This window comes from Rhineura floridana, chromosome 4 (genome assembly GCF_030035675.1).
Source record: "Rhineura floridana isolate rRhiFlo1 chromosome 4, rRhiFlo1.hap2, whole genome shotgun sequence".
Classification (NCBI taxonomy): Eukaryota; Metazoa; Chordata; class Lepidosauria; order Squamata; family Rhineuridae; genus Rhineura; species Rhineura floridana.
Genome location: NC_084483.1, coordinates 119994990 through 120010757, shown reverse-complemented (window position 1 = coordinate 120010757; position 15768 = coordinate 119994990). Strand labels below are relative to the sequence as shown.

The window sequence follows — 15768 nt, the reverse complement described above, 5'->3', positions numbered from 1 at the left end:
AAATGCACCCGAATCTTCTTTTTAGAAAATGGAGTCCCATTATATTTTGTAGAACATATTTTTATTTATTTATTAAAAATTATATCCTGCTGTTCTTGTACTTACCCATGACAGCTAATGATCCATATATTAAAACAAGTATTACAAAAAACATAAATCAACAAAAACAAAATCCCTAACAGCTACAGACATATCAGCTTAATGGTTATTGTTGCAGATTAGCTGTGGATGGACCCTTTGGAGCGGCAGCAACAGATGCCTTTCAGTATCAAATTAGTGTATGCATTGCAGCAGGAATAGGAGTCACTCCTTTTGCTTCCATTCTGAAATCTATATGGTATAAGTGCTGTAATCTAAATACAGGACTGAGACTGGAAAAGGTAAGCAATATTTTGGTTCATTTGCAAAAATGCTTTTATACCTCCTGATAGTTTTTGGTATCATGCTGATACTAGCCACTTCCAGCTAATGTCCCAATTTTATTAATTTATTAATTTGTGGCATCCTATGTCTAGGAAGGGAGACAAAGCTGGCTGCCTGGTACTCAGGCAAATTCTGTCAATGGTTGTTTATTCTTACCTTTGATCAGCATGTAGTTGCAAAGGACTCTGTGGCTCATGATGTGAATCAAAAGCCCAACAAGTCCACACAAGTGGCCTTCCTTATAATTGTGGGCCATTATGGATTGTAAGTGGATTTTTTAAAAATGTCTTTAATATTTTTTGTTTAAAAGCACATTACAGCAAATTAAATTTATAAATTGAAAATAAAAATTTGATTCCACAACAATATATGTTAAAATTATTGCCTATACATTAGGGACGGGTGAGAATTTTGTCAAAATCAGACTTGGGGCTGGATTTTTTGAAAGTCCACACATCTGCTGTCTTTGTAGTGACTACAAGTGTGAGATGTGGTCCAGGAAGGTCCTACTTTAAATGTCAGCCTCAGACATGACTCGTTAGGTGGCCTTAGGTAAGCCACTCTTCACTTCACCTCCATCTGAAATATGGGGATAATAATAAAGATCTATATCACAGGGTCGTTGAAAGACTAATTGAGATAAAGGATGTGAAGTGCTTTGAACATTTTAAAAGGTGTTATACAAAAACTTATATTATTGTACCAAAACTTATATTATTTACCAAAACTTATACAGAACATCATGGCTTAGCAGATATTTGAACCAGATCTCCCTGGTCCAAGTCCCTCATGCTGCCATATTACTGGAAGCAGTTTAGATCAAGTATTAAGAATGTCTACATCTTAGTGCCTTAGAGGCAGTGGCTGTGATTTTCAAAAATCAGTTTAAGCTGTATATGAATGACTGCTGGAGTATGTTTAAAAACTCTGCACTGTCAACGCTGGATAGAAAATCAAGTATAAATTTACACCTGAGCACAGTAGCTGGCTATAAGATTAGCCACTTATCTCCGAATAAATAATTTAAGAGCCATATAGGACGCTCGATGAAAGCTTGCACTTTGTTGAATTGTTTTACTTTCCCTTGACAGGTTTATTTCTATTGGATTTGCCGAGATCCATCTGCCTTTGAGTGGTTTGCTGATCTCCTGTGCTTGCTGGAAGCACAAATGGCTGAGAAAGGGAAAGCCCATTTTCTAAGCTATCACATATTTCTTACCGGCTGGGATGAAAGTCAGGTATAAATGAAATCTTGTGGGACTCAGTTACTGAATCTTACTTTTCCAGGACTGCAGCCTCAGGAACAGTAATCAAATGAATGCCTAATAACATAAAGCATGGCTTCCTGAGAGTGAATAGCTGTAACATTTGTCTTTTGAAAGTATTCATTCCAATGACATTGCCATGGTAGTCCCAGGTACATGACAAGCCAAGGTTCTCTGCAGATACAGAAGCACTCAGACCCTGGCAGCTTGGCACCCAGCTCTGCAACTGCTCCCCAAGCCCTTTCTCTTTTGCTCTTTGCTCACTCTTTCTTCTCTCTCCTTCCAAATTTTCTTTCCCCTGTGGCTCAGCTTGCTGCCAATTCACCTTGCCCACTGACATTATGGCAGTGCCACTCTGTCAACCGTGGCAGCCACAGTCTCTGCTGGCTGGTTTGGTTAACTGATGGAGAAACAGGAAGGCAATAACCTATACATGTTTTGGGGTTATCTTCTGCTGGTCTGATGACCAGGCAGACATTCCTACTTCAGCCCACCATGTAGACTGCTACACAAATAGATGCCACCAGGATAATAAAGTAATATAAAGTTGAAGTAAGGGCTAAGATGTATGAATGCACAGCTGGAAGATGGAGTGAGGTGTGGGGCAAGAGAGAGAGCAGAGAAAGGACTAGGCAGGGCACTCTCTTGCTGACTCTGAGTAGATACTTGTATGATGAATTCTGTAATTTATGTAGTAAGCTACCTGTGTGGACCTGCTTGAAAAGTCTCCTGACAGCACCACATTTCACTTGTGAATGAGCAGATCCATACTGGATATTGATTACAGGAATTACAGCATCCTTATCTTGTGAAAACATGACCACCAGCATAAATTATGAAGATACCCTTTGATCTAGACCAGGGGGGGATAGGCAACATGGTTACCTCCAGATGTTTATTGGGCTACAATTTCCATCAGCTCCAGCCAGCATGGCCAATAGTCAGGGATGATTGGAGCAGTATTGGAAAAGTTACTTTTTTGAACTACAACTCCCATCAGCCCTAGCCAGAATGGCCACTGGATTGGGCTGATGGGAGTTGTAGTTCAAAAAAGTAACTTTTCCAAGCTCTGATTTTAACATCTGGAGGGCTCCACATTGGCTGCCCCTGTTCTAGACCCTGCATGCTTCCTGGCACCTGTGTTTTCCTTTTTAATTGATTCCTTCATTTACTGCATACGGTAGTATTATTATAGCCTTTCCTCTTTTTTTGTGATGCTAAACTTGTTGATTCTAAAATAATGGCCTTTTGGTTCACAACAATATAGGCTACTCATATTGCCTTACATTATGATGAAAAGTTGGACGTAATTACCGGCTTGAAACAAAAGACCTTCTATGGACGGCCTAACTGGGACACTGAATTCAAACAAATAGCAGAAAATCATCCTAGGTAAGGCAAATTAGCAAATAATGTCATTATACTGAGTCTTCCCTAGTGTACTAGGTAGGGAAGGGAATTTGTACCTCTCTAACAGTAACCCTTTCAAGAATAATTTGATGCTGAAATTTATGCTGAAAGCATCTTGATGTGTAATAAAGTTTTAGAAGAAGAAATCGTGGATAGACAATGCCAATAAAATCTAATTTTTGGACAAGAGAATCTAATATTTCAAAGTATTTCAATATCTTGGCGTTTGTCCAGCTATAATTGAAAGACACAATCCAATTATTGTTCAGCACAAAGGACAAAGTAACACTAATTTCCCTTGAAAATGGTTATTAAAGAGATAAACAGTAAGGCCTTTTTCTTATGATGTCAAGGATGTGTTTGTTCCCTAACATAATTGGCTGTGGATGTAAAGACAATGCTCTATGTTATTAGTTCATTTCTTCTTGAAAGGTCTAAGTTAAACTCCAGGGTTTTGCTAGGAAAAGCTTAGAAAAGTGTCTTTGTTCCTAGAAGCCTCTGAAGATATCTTTGCAATTTATTTTTTCTTTGTCACCCAGAAAAGACAAAAACAAAAATCTTTGTGATTGTTTTAACAGCAGAGATGGGGTTGAAATGAGATTGAGTTCTCCTTTAAAGGCAAGCCAACGAACAGTATGCAAACCAAAACACAGCCACCTTACAAAATTTGCACTTCTCCAAATTTTGCAATGCAGTTCTACAGCCAAGCAATTTGTACAAAAATGTACATACTGAAGAAAAGTGTGCATAGAAATGTGCATATTAATGAAAATAGCATGCAAAATGCATTATATTAGGAAACGCTTTGCAAAAATGTGTACCTTAGGTAAAATTACATACAAATTATTTATATTAGGAGAAATTTGCACTAAAGTGATGACTAATTTTTATGAGTTTTTTTTAAAAAATATTGCGAACTGAAGTGGAAATATGGAGAACTGAACTTAAGACTGGAAAAATGAGAAACTGAATTTAATACATTCATCCGCCCCAGTGCCTATTATTTACTTGCCCACTGACCAAGAAGAAATGCCAAAGAAAAAGAATTTTTAAAGATCTTTTTAAAATAAGAAAAAATGCAGTGGACATCTAAGAATGTTTACTCAGAAGTAAGTCACACTGAGATCAGTGAAACTTACTTCCTAGTAAAGATTCAAGCATTAGGAAGCATATGTATCAAATATTAAATTATACAAATTTAATATATCTATGGACTACCTAATTTAGAAATGCCTAACTATTGAATTGGGAGGCCACTGGAAATTAACAGTGGTACACGAAAATAGTAAAATATAAAGTGTTTATTATAAAACCATACAGTTCATGCTTAAAAATATTTTTCTCCTGTAAAATGTTTGGTACATTTTTAGTTCTACGACCCTTTTCAAAGGGTGAATTAAAAGAAAACGTCAGGTCAGTGCAAACTATATCTTGCCTGTCAGTGTTCTGACAGTATCCCCCCCAAAATGGTCAGGAAGCAAACTTTGCCAAACAACCCAGTCCTTTCCCATGTTCTGTAATAAAGTAGACATTGCATGCTATTACTTTTCCTTTTCTTCCTTCCTTCCTTCCTTCCTTTCTGAAACTAACCTGGATATCTTAATTTTCTTGGCAGTAACAGCATTGGTGTTTTCTTTTGTGGACCAAAATCTCTTTCTCAAAGCCTTCGAAAGAAATGCAACTGGTATTCATCTACTGATCCAAGAGGTGTTCAATTTTACTACAACAAAGAAAGTTTCTAGATTCTGAACTTCCTTGGGAAATTATAATTGACAGCTCTGTGTTAGGGGTATTTTTCCCTCTATACGTTTCCTGATTTTGGTGGGATTATACAATTTTGAATCAGAACATTTAGTATTCCATGTTTAGTAAATGAAATTGTATCTCTGTAGTGCAACCTGACATTGCTTACAGTGAGTGTGATGCTTTAAAAATAGTGGAGGGAAATTCCCAACAGCTCCAACAATCCTTTGCATTCCGAGTAGGGATGGGGTTTGCTGTCTAGTTCCGATCTGCTTGGTTTCTGAGAGTCTGGCTTTTGTTCCTGGTCTGCCCCTTTTTGTTTCTGTTTGCTTTTGCAATTGCCGATCCGCTAATTTTTTTAAGTGAAAAAAATAATGTAATTTCTAACTAAAATGCTTATGATGTTCCATGTGGTTTTTTCCTATTTATATATCAACTAGGCAGATAACCGCCCATTGAGTCTGTCTCTTGCTTCAGGCTAACTGATGTGCTGCTTAATGATTCCTCCCTTTTGCTGTTCTTGTTGTTTTGCAGTGCTTTTGATTTTTACTATTAAAGGTTGACCACCACTGCTTGTTTTAACTTTTCTCCTGCTAAATTTTGATCTTAAAATAATTAAAGCAACAAATAACTTTTAACCAAAAATTGCATTTTATTTATTCTATGTATTTATATAATGAAAACTGTGAAGATTATGTGTTTTAAAAGCAGAACGCTATTATTTTGTCACTATTTTATATTTGAAAATCACTTTTTTCTTTAAGTATATTTAAATAATAAATTTTAACCCTGCTTGTGTGACTTCTTGAATTCCTTTATCCACAGTGGCAACACTACTACCTTGTATTTTTATTTCTTTGATTCCTTACAAGATCCTAAAGAAATCTGAAAATTAACAAAACAGAGAAAATTGGAGGGAGGTTAATGGATGTAAATGGAAATCGTTATCACCTAGACAACTGTTATGAATACATCAACTTAGAGGACAGCCAATTTCAAAGATAACATAATAATTTGGAGCAGAATCTGTGCCGATGACAGCCACGACCTGCTGCAAGAAATCAGTGCTGTTCCAAAAAGACAGTGGACTATTGGATTGAGTCAAAATCCGCCACTAAGTCTGATTTAGAGGATATTCTCCCCCATCCCTAATTCTGACTTACCCAAGTGCTATGGAAACAAGTAGTCCTGAGCACTGATGTTATAGCGAACTTCAGAGATATATATTGTTATGCTTGACCTAATTTTCTAAATGGCAAGAAGTTCTGGGATGCAGTGCTTACCCAGGTTTGGCTTCCCATGAAAGGAGGGCTCACTGAAGACTTAAAAGGATTTTGCAGTTGTGTTTATTTACAAATATAGCAGTAGAGCATAAATGAAGGCAGACAGCATCAGTCTTCCCCCATCTTGGGTCCCTTGATGGTGCTGAACTACAACCCTTGTCATCCCAACCAACATAGCCAATTATCAGGGATGATGGGACTTGTAATCCAACAACTTCTGGAGATCCAAGGCTGGGGAAGGCATAAACACTCCAACTGCAAATCCACAGCCCACATTGTATCTTGGAGAGATATAATGGAAAGCACCCAAAAGGTGCTTTCCAGAGCTAGCCCTCTCCTTCTTTCTTAGCACTCCTAAAAACAACAACCCTGCAGCCTGTTTTTTCCCCTCACACAGATCTTACTTCATTTTCCTTATGTGGGGAATAGCTTTCACCTTCCAGGCCTGCCTCCCATTATATCCTAGCCCTCGAGAGGCATTTACCTGTTATTTCCTTAACAAAAGATGTACCAGCCATGCTTTGCAACTGACTATTAAGGCTAGCTATATACAGCCTATAAAGGAAATAGATATACTAGCATTTATATATAATGATTATCCTTGTAAGGAGCTGAAAACCAACTTCGTATTAAGTTGGTTTTCAGCTCCTTACAAGGCTAATAATCAAATATAAATGTTAGTATATCTAGTTCATGGTCGGAATAAAAAAGTGATGGGCAGGATTCTAAAGAGGGGACCTCAAGATTCACACACTCCACATTCGAAGGGAGATTTAATGGCATTCCATATGAGAATCGTGTTTGTGTGATGAAGAGTAAGAAATTGTGCTACTGTTGTGTAATTTTTGCAGAGATAAAACATCCAGACTTACCTGTCCCTTGATTGCTCCCTTCCCAGGAAGGTCTTTAGCAGAGTGATATATGGCCTTCCTAGTCATAGATACACAATTTCATGAAACTGAATCAGTTGCAAACTTTGTATTCCACGTTATAAAGATTTGTAAGCAACTTTTTCAGAATTAAGGGATACTGGTTTTAGTGTTGTCCTAATCTTCTTTAAAAAATTAACAATGATAATGTACTGTTATGGCTTCCTTGTATTGTTTTTGTGTTTCTTTTATTATTTACAGTATTTATTTACAGCACCCTTTAGCCAAAAAGGCTCTCAGAGAAGCTTACAAAAATCAGGTTGTAAGATGGTCCCTGCCCTCAGGCTCACAATCTAAAAAGTCATGGCACATGAGGAAAAAGGAATGGGAGGGAGGAGCAAAGCTTGAACTCAAGTTCTTCAAAGTTTCAGCCAAAGTCTGTGGTGGTTCTGGCTGCCTTGCCCTTGACAAAGAGCAGGCCCTCTCCTGAAGCACCCTTCCCTCCAGATCAGATCGAGGAGCAGATTTGGTGACAATGTCAAGGCCTGGAGGACAGGGCAGCTTTTGCCATATTGTTCTTCCCTCCTTATTGTATGGAATCAAATAAGTTCTTAGGACCATTAATAAAACTGAGCTGTAACTCAGTTTGAACTAGTGCAGTATGGGACAGGAAATGGATTTTCCTCCTCTCCTTGCCTTACTCTTGGTAGCAATATCACAGGAGAGCTACAGAGCTGTTGCTCCAATAACAAGACTTGATATGATGGCAGGGAATAAACCACCACCACCACCACAAATCTTTTCCCAGTGATCATAAATGCATGACCCCTGCAGCTCCTACGGAGGAGGGATACAGAAAAGTACCAGCTATGGATGGGTGACAAAAGTGTACAGTTCATATTTTAATGTGAATCTACCCAATGAACATTTCTTGAACCAAAACACAAACCGAAGCACAGCTCACCTTCAAAATTTGCATTCCTCTGAATGTTGCAATGCACTTCTTCAACCAAAGAAATGTGTACAATAATGAATTTATGAGTGAAAATAACATACATAAATGGATTTTCGTAGGGGAAACTTGCTTGCTAAAATACATACAAAAGTAAACATATTAAGAGAAATGCATATGAAAAAACAGGCAAATTTTCATGCAGCTTAGGCAAACGTATGCAGAAAGGGGGAAAACTGCATTAGTGGAAAAAACGTGAAACTGAAATTGACAGATTTGCTCATCTCCAGGGCCAGCATCCCTGCTACCTCTGCTCCAGCTCCAAAATTACAACAGCTCCTCCTCCTCCTCCACTCCAACTGCCAATGTCTGCACTTCAGTGCTTGCACAAGCTTTGGAGGATAATAAGGAAATGAAGAATCAAATGTGGTGGGAGCAGCTGAGGAAATCTCTCACTGTTTGCTGGGATTCAAGGGATTTGGAATGGAGGAGAAATACACATTTTTGTCATTTTGCTTGCAGGCGATCGAACGCAAGACAAAGAGCCACATGAGAGGCAGCAGAATAACTGCACAATATTACATAGGGGTTGCCACATCCAGCTGAAGAACGGAAGCATGTGGGGGAAATTACTTAATTTTCCCTTTACAATATTTTACCAGAGGGTATGTGCAGAAGCTGGGGCAGGAAGAACATCTCCCTCCTAAGAAGACTATTGGATCCTTACCTATATATGTAGTTCAGCAAGAGATCAGGGCCCCAGCTTTTCCCAACCTTTGGGCCCCCAGATGTTGTTGGACTACAACTTCCATCAGCCCTAGCCAGCATAGCCAATGGTCAGGAATGATGGGAACTGTAGTGCAGCAACATCTGCGGACCCAAAGGTTGGGAAAGGCTGGATCAGGCTGTCAGCGGTGGTATCTCTTTATGTGGATAATTTCAGTAACATTGAAGTGGCATTGATGTCGCAGCGGTGCTTTAGAAATAGGGTCACAGGAAGCTGCCTTCCAGAGTCAGATTGCTCTGCCTAGTTCAGCATTGTTTGCATTGACTGGCAGCAGCTCCCCAGAGTTTCAGACAGGTATATTTTCCACTCCTGCCTGGAGATGCCAAGGGTTGAATCTAGGATATTTTGCATGGAAACATATTAAGCTACGGCCCTTCCCAACAGATATCCTCTCTTAGCAAAGAGTATCTAGGTTGCTTCCACACAATGTTTAATTCAGCATTTATGCACACTTTCCATTGCATTTTCCCATCACTTTTCTTATCACAACAAGCCCAGGTTTCCTTTTTTGGGGGGGGGGAAGCTAGTTTGTTGCACAAGAGCTCTGAATCAACTTTAACTGGGCTTCCTGATTTTGCCAATATGTTACTGAATCTCACCCAAAAACAGCAACACTCTGGAAGTGCCTCTAGATTAATCCAAATTAGTTTCTACGCTTTAATCCTGTAGCGCGGCACTTTTCCATCTCAGGTACGTTGCTCTTTTCCCCTTATAAATGCGATTTTTTCTTTAATTTGGTCATTGATAAACCATTTAGAATATGTTTCATATTCATATTTCACACTCACATACTTCATGGGGGAGTTTCTAAAAAGAAAAAAGAATCCATGAAAACTCCAAAGAATTAATACATAGCAGTAGATTTGTCCAACAGTAAACCAAAGAAAAGTATTACAGTGGTACTGAGGTATAAAATATGGATCAGGGAGCTCAGATAATGCATTTACTGATCCATGCAATAAAATCTGAAGTACAAAACATCCCATGTGTTTCACCAGATGAACAAGATGAATGAAAACATTATACACACACCCAAACACAAAAGGCGTGGGGGGGGCACTGGAAAAGACAAGAGAGAATGTAAATGGCAAGAAAACCTACACATACATACACACACACACACAAGACGCAGTTGTACTATAATTGAGTTTAAGGCTGTAGATCTTTTATTTCCAAATAGTTTTAAAAGATGAGGGGTTTTTTTTCTTCTTCTCCCTGTGTGAAATGATTAATGTGGGGCATTGACTGGAGCCATAGTGTAAGTGATGAATGAATCTCTGTGCTGGTATACCTTGAGGCATACCTCCGCCTCAATGTTGTACTAAACCTCAGACAAAGTTGACATGTTTAAAATACATATTTTATATAGAGAGAAACATCAAGCTTTTGTAAGAAAAGAGGAATGCTGTGCAGAAGGTAGTATCAGCTGACACTTTGTGAAAGAAAGAGGTGGTGATTTCCTACAGATCTGGAGTGATTATTTTAATGGGCCTATATGGGAAACAAGCATAGTGTGGAAAGTACTATGCTACCTCACCCACCTACACAACCTGTACTTAGGGCAGCCTCCTGCAACAAGATTTGATATTTTGCTTCTAGCTCGACATGGCATCTCTTCAGTGCTTTGATTTATTCTCACTTTTGCAAAATTACTGTGGTATGCTACAGAAGATGCGTTTTGAGCCCTTGCTGTAGTTCACTGAGTAGCAGAAGTGTTATTGCCGTTAGAGATGAATTTCACTGGTATCAGGGTGAGGTCCTTAGAATGAAAGGGGAAGAAAAGGAGGAGGTGGGGGAAAGATGAACGAGGCTTGTTAGACAAGAATGAAACCGTATTTATACTGAATGAAGATAATTTTATTATGGATGCAGTTGAAATTATTATTCGTGATATTTGTCGCTTTTCTTCCAAAATGGAACTCAAAGTGACTTACACCAAAAAAATTGTGCTCAAAGTGGCTTACAACAAAAGCAAACAACAATTACAAAAACAATTTCATTATAAAGTAATACAACAGCAGTAATAAAACAATAACAAATGTCACAGCAAACACAAAAGCCTTTTCAATACTATAAGTATAACATTACATTCTTTAGCAGGCCACATTACAACTCTTGGCAATATGGCAAAAATAAAAGGAAATTAAGACAGTTGCAGCTTTGCTCCTAGAAACACCCCACCCATGATGTTACTCACAGTCTCACTCCTGCAGCCACTTCTTGCAAGCCCTCCAAAGGCTGGAGGTAGTGGGGTAGCTGGAAATACCACGTTCATGATTTTATGCATGGTAGCTCAGACAAGTCCCATCATCTTCCAGAGAACTTGCCATGTTGATAAAATTGTAATCTCAACCCCCTTTTTAATACCACTGTTAAAGGCGTGGGGGCTTCAATACAGCTTTTGCAGGTGTTTGTTTCCGTTGGCTCCATATTTCTCCCAGAGCCACCGCACCTGCTCCACACTGAGGCTGCAGCTCTCCCGCAGCCCGAAGCAGCACAGGACTTCCTTGGCCATCGATCAAACTGTGCCAATCGATCAAATCAGATATGGTTAATTGGATGAGGATGTGTAGAACCCTGCTGGGAGAAGTGCTATTTTACCCAGTGACTACAACATTAGGAATGCATATTGCAGCTGAGCCTGGAGTTGGGTGGAGTGAAGGGCAAAATTTAATAACAAACAAAAATAAGCTTGCCCCATCATAGCTGCAAAATCAAATATTGGTAAATTAAGCGTAGAACAGAACATCATCATTCATGTTGTGTCTATGTAAAGATGGTTGCGTCTGATCAGCAGAATCAGAGCCAGTGAGTGAAGTCACTCAAGAATCCCACTTGTTTATCTTGGTGTCCCCCTGTTTTTCGTCCTTCATTGGCTTCACTCTGCATATGGGTAGGGAAAAGGTCACTCCTCCTAACCAGTCCTGTCAGCCAGAAGTGAAGTTCAGTGTTGTTATCCTGGCTTGTTGGGTTTTTTTAGGGAAATGGGTGTGTGTGGGGGGGGTTAGGATGTTTTGCAGTGTAAACTAAACAGGGAACAGGAAATTCTTATGTTAATATCTGCAGAGGCAGGTGCAATATTTAAAAATATCTATGCACACTGATTTGCGCCAGTTCAAAAAGGAATATGTACTAGAGGTCCCTCTTTAATTCTTAACCCCAATTGTTTTTAATAATTTTGTTAAAATGAGATCCTTAAAAGCTTATTTCTCATCCTGTAAAATGGTTTGCTACTATTCTGTGTGGTGTAGTGGTTAGAGACCTGGGAGACCAGGGTTCGAATCCCCACACAGCCGTGAAGCTCACTGGGTGACCTTGGGCCAGTCACTGCCTCTCAGCCTCAGAGGAAGGCAATGGTAAACCCCCTCTGAATACTGCTTACCATGAAAACCCTATTCATAGGGTACCATAAGTCGGGATCGACTTGTAGGCAGTCCATTTCATTTTTCAAAATGGTTTGATTGCAATTGCCAAGATACATTTTCTCTTTGTATGTAGTTGTCCTGTCTATTATAATGAAACAGTCATTTGTGGTATTATGTCCAAATATGAACTAGCATTCCAGCTGTACTTTTTAAACGAGGAAGTATGGGAATAGTTATGTCCCTTGTAATTAGACAATAATTTTGTCTAAATGTAGACGTAGAATCAGATCTAATCAAAGCTGTAGTAGAAGGTCCAGAACCAAGATAAGCATCACATATACCTTGTTTTTGAAATCTGAACTGTGATAGAGTGCTTATACATGTTCTATATATGTTAACTCAGATGTAATCCCCCATTAAGTTCTGTGGGGCTTATTCCCAGGTAAGTAGGTATTGGACTACAGCCTAAAGAGACTATTGTCAATATTTCCATTCTTCAGGACTTTGCGCAGATGATGGACAATTTCTGGAGTATAACAGTATGGCAGGTTTTATCCTGACTTCCTGTGTGTTAACACAGGATTCTTGTATCATTATTGCAGGATTTATGGATTTTCAAAGGGATATCAAGGAAAATGAACAGAGAACTGTAATACTCCCCCTGTCCCAATTTTGCAGTCATACTTGACTATGTTAATTAATTCTAATGACTACCCAAATGCATGAGTATTCAGTTACAGTGCTAAGCAGGGAAAGCTCTGTCAACTGAAGCAAGTAGTGTCAGTTACGAAATCTGGTAATCACAAACTTGGTTCATGGGCTATAGGTGGTACTCTTTTGAGCTTGACCCCAACCCATCACAATGACAGAAGCTATGCCATAGGATCCCCCCCCAGCACCACTAGGCTGCCACTTAAAATTCCATCCAGTCATTCTACAACTGGTTAATCACATGCTCAGTTTCTCTTAAATGAATGAGTGTTAAGGGAGAAACATTAGATAGGTTCACCAAAGTATTTAAAAATGATTTAGCACTGCCAGATATAGAGACATAAGAGTCTTCCACATGTACCTTTCTACCTTATTAACATTTTGGTTCAACTCCTGGGACACTCAAAAAGCCTAAGTTTCTCTGCCATCTGAACAATGAAACAGCAACGTTGAAATCACAACCTCCTTAGATCAATTTACTCTGGAACTGCCTCATTCAGTGTAATGGCACTAGCATGGAGAAAATGGATTGTGGTTTGAACCATGAGTGGCTTAATTTGAATGTAAGGTCAAAAATTAGGGCTGTGCCTCCGTGGCCCAGATCTGGGGCCCCAAAGAGGACCAATCCGCCCTGTCCCAAAAATGAGACCACCCACCCGCCGCGGATCCATTCCTGAAGTTATTCATGGGGTGGGGTTAAGGGTTTTTTAAACATTAAAAGTACAGTTAGGAGGAGCAGGAGCAGATGCGACATCTTTTCCGCCCACCTCCCGACTGAGAGCAGGCAGGTCAGGGAGAGCTCAGAAGTTGAAGCTGCTACCATCACCACCATGATGGAGGTCCAGCTGGCCCAGCACAGCACCTGACGGGAGCCACTGCCGCTGGAGGTCATGGTGGAATGGGGCAGCCTGTGAGGAGAACCAAGACAAGGAAGAGGAAGGAATGCAGCTGCAGCCTCCTCCTCATGGAAGGATGCTTCTGCCTTCCCCCTTTCTCTCTCTTGTCCACGTCACAACCTAGCTCTGTCCTCAGCCCCTCACCTTGCTCCCATGCTCCCTCCGCCACCAGCACTACCACCACATCCTGCATGCACTACAAGTTCTCTTCTTCCTGCCCTATGCACCACCCCCTTATAGCCCCAGATCACTCTGGGCTGCTGTACCCGACCTGTAGCAATTTTGGGCTATCTGAACCCAACTCGGCCACAACCCTAGCAAAAATATTGGACTAGAGGAACAGGAATTGCTCAATCTTCATTCAAATATTTCATCATTCTTTCACTGTGTGCAATTAAGTGCACTCTATGGGTTGCATAAGGCCATATTTCCCATAGCAATGGGACTTTTTTATCATGGAGCCAGACTTCTGAACATATCTAACTTGATCTGTGGTATTAGCTCACTGTGCTTCAGGAAGCTGCCATTTTGAAGACTTTTCCAGGTGAGTTGACAGTGGATTCACAAGTAGGGGTTCCATGTGTATGTCCCCTCCTTACACCTCAAAAAGTAGCCTCCCATTGCAAATAAAGGCTCATTGTGTGAATCTACCCTTCCTAGTCAAGCTGGCATCTATAATAGGCAATTTCCTTTATTTTTCATAGCAAATTTACTTCATTGACTGTCTAGTACAACCACCGGAGGGTGGTTACTAGATCTAGGGCCTTTTCTGTGGTGGCCCCTGAGTTGTGGAACAGCCTCCCCGAAGAGGTACACCTGGCGCCTACACTTCTATCTTTCCGGCGCCAGGTAAAGACCTTTTTATGCTCCCAGGCATTTTAATCTTTTAATTTTCTTAATCTTTCTATTTTTAATATGTATCCTTCTTAATTTATGTTGTATTTGTTTTTGTTGTGCTTTCTGTTGTTTGTTTGTACATGTTTTTGTGATTTTTTACCATGATATATTGTATTTTACCTTGTTTGTTCACCGCCCTGAGAGCTATTCTGCTAAGGGCAGTATATAAATTGAAATAATAAATAAATAATAAATAAATAAATAGTATAGTTCCTAGATACAGTATTTATATTCAAGCAACCAGATTCCATGTACTGCATTCAGGGTTTTGTGGGTGGTGGTGGTGGTGGAATCTTGAAATCTTAGCATGGAACTAGAGTGGCACCTAGTGGTCAGACTAGGGTGCATATTACTTATTTGCTCTGGTTTTGTTTCTGCATCTTATCTATTTTCTTGAGTGCTGGAGATCAGAGTTGTTCCCATTTTTGTCATCTTTTTTATAGAAGCTGTGCTTCCTCCTCCACACCTAAATGGGCTCTTAAGCCTTTTTCTGCCTTAGAATTTTGTCTGTTCCATCATTCTGTTTCCCTTGATGCTCTCTACTTTGTTTCTTTATGGAAGCCATGGGAATTAACTAGTTACAAAGTTAAGGAGATGACTAATTTTTAATTTTAATTGGTTATTTTTTTCATCTGTCAACTTTCAACTTTAACTAGTTAAATAGGGTTAACTTTAACTTTTTAAAATGAAGTTAAAAGTTTAAAAAATTGAAATCCAGCTTACAGTCAACACACTTACTTTCTAGGAATCTGTCTAGAATGATATTTATTGCAGCTCTGCAAATGGGGAATTAGATACAACCAATGGGCCTCATCTGAGTTCCCCCAACTCCCCCCCGTGGACAACTTTGACATTCTTCTTTTGCAGCCTAGCTTGAACTCAAACTAGACTCCAAAGAAAGATTGCTGCTGAAAATGGGGCTGCAGTCAATGCTGCATTGAAATTCAACGGCAACTGCAAGCTGCTTTTGGCAAAAATCCGCTGCATCTGGGAGCTCCAAGTCAGAAACTCCTGAGTGCAGCCAATTGCAGCAGTGTTTGCAGTCAATGCTGATCAGCAGATAAGTACTGCCTGCAAGCCCTGCTTTCACTCTATGTGAGTGCTCCTGTAGGCCCTAACTTGGCCTGCAGGCTGGAGGTTCCCCATGCCTGCCCTAGGATTTCTTAT

General features: G+C 39.7%; 1 protein-coding gene across 1 annotated transcript in view; it reads left to right on the top strand.

The window, feature by feature from the left end:
• Positions 1-5425, top strand: part of NOX3 (NADPH oxidase 3) — a 39699-nt gene extending 34274 nt beyond the window's left edge. The window contains exons 10-13 of the mRNA XM_061626101.1: positions 218-380; positions 1515-1661; positions 2956-3080; positions 4714-5425. Coding sequence (XP_061482085.1) covers positions 218-380; positions 1515-1661; positions 2956-3080; positions 4714-4840 — 562 coding nt within the window. The 3' untranslated portion in view covers positions 4841-5425. The remainder of the gene's footprint in view (positions 1-217; positions 381-1514; positions 1662-2955; positions 3081-4713) is intronic.
• The last annotated feature ends 10343 nt before the right edge of the window (positions 5426-15768 follow it).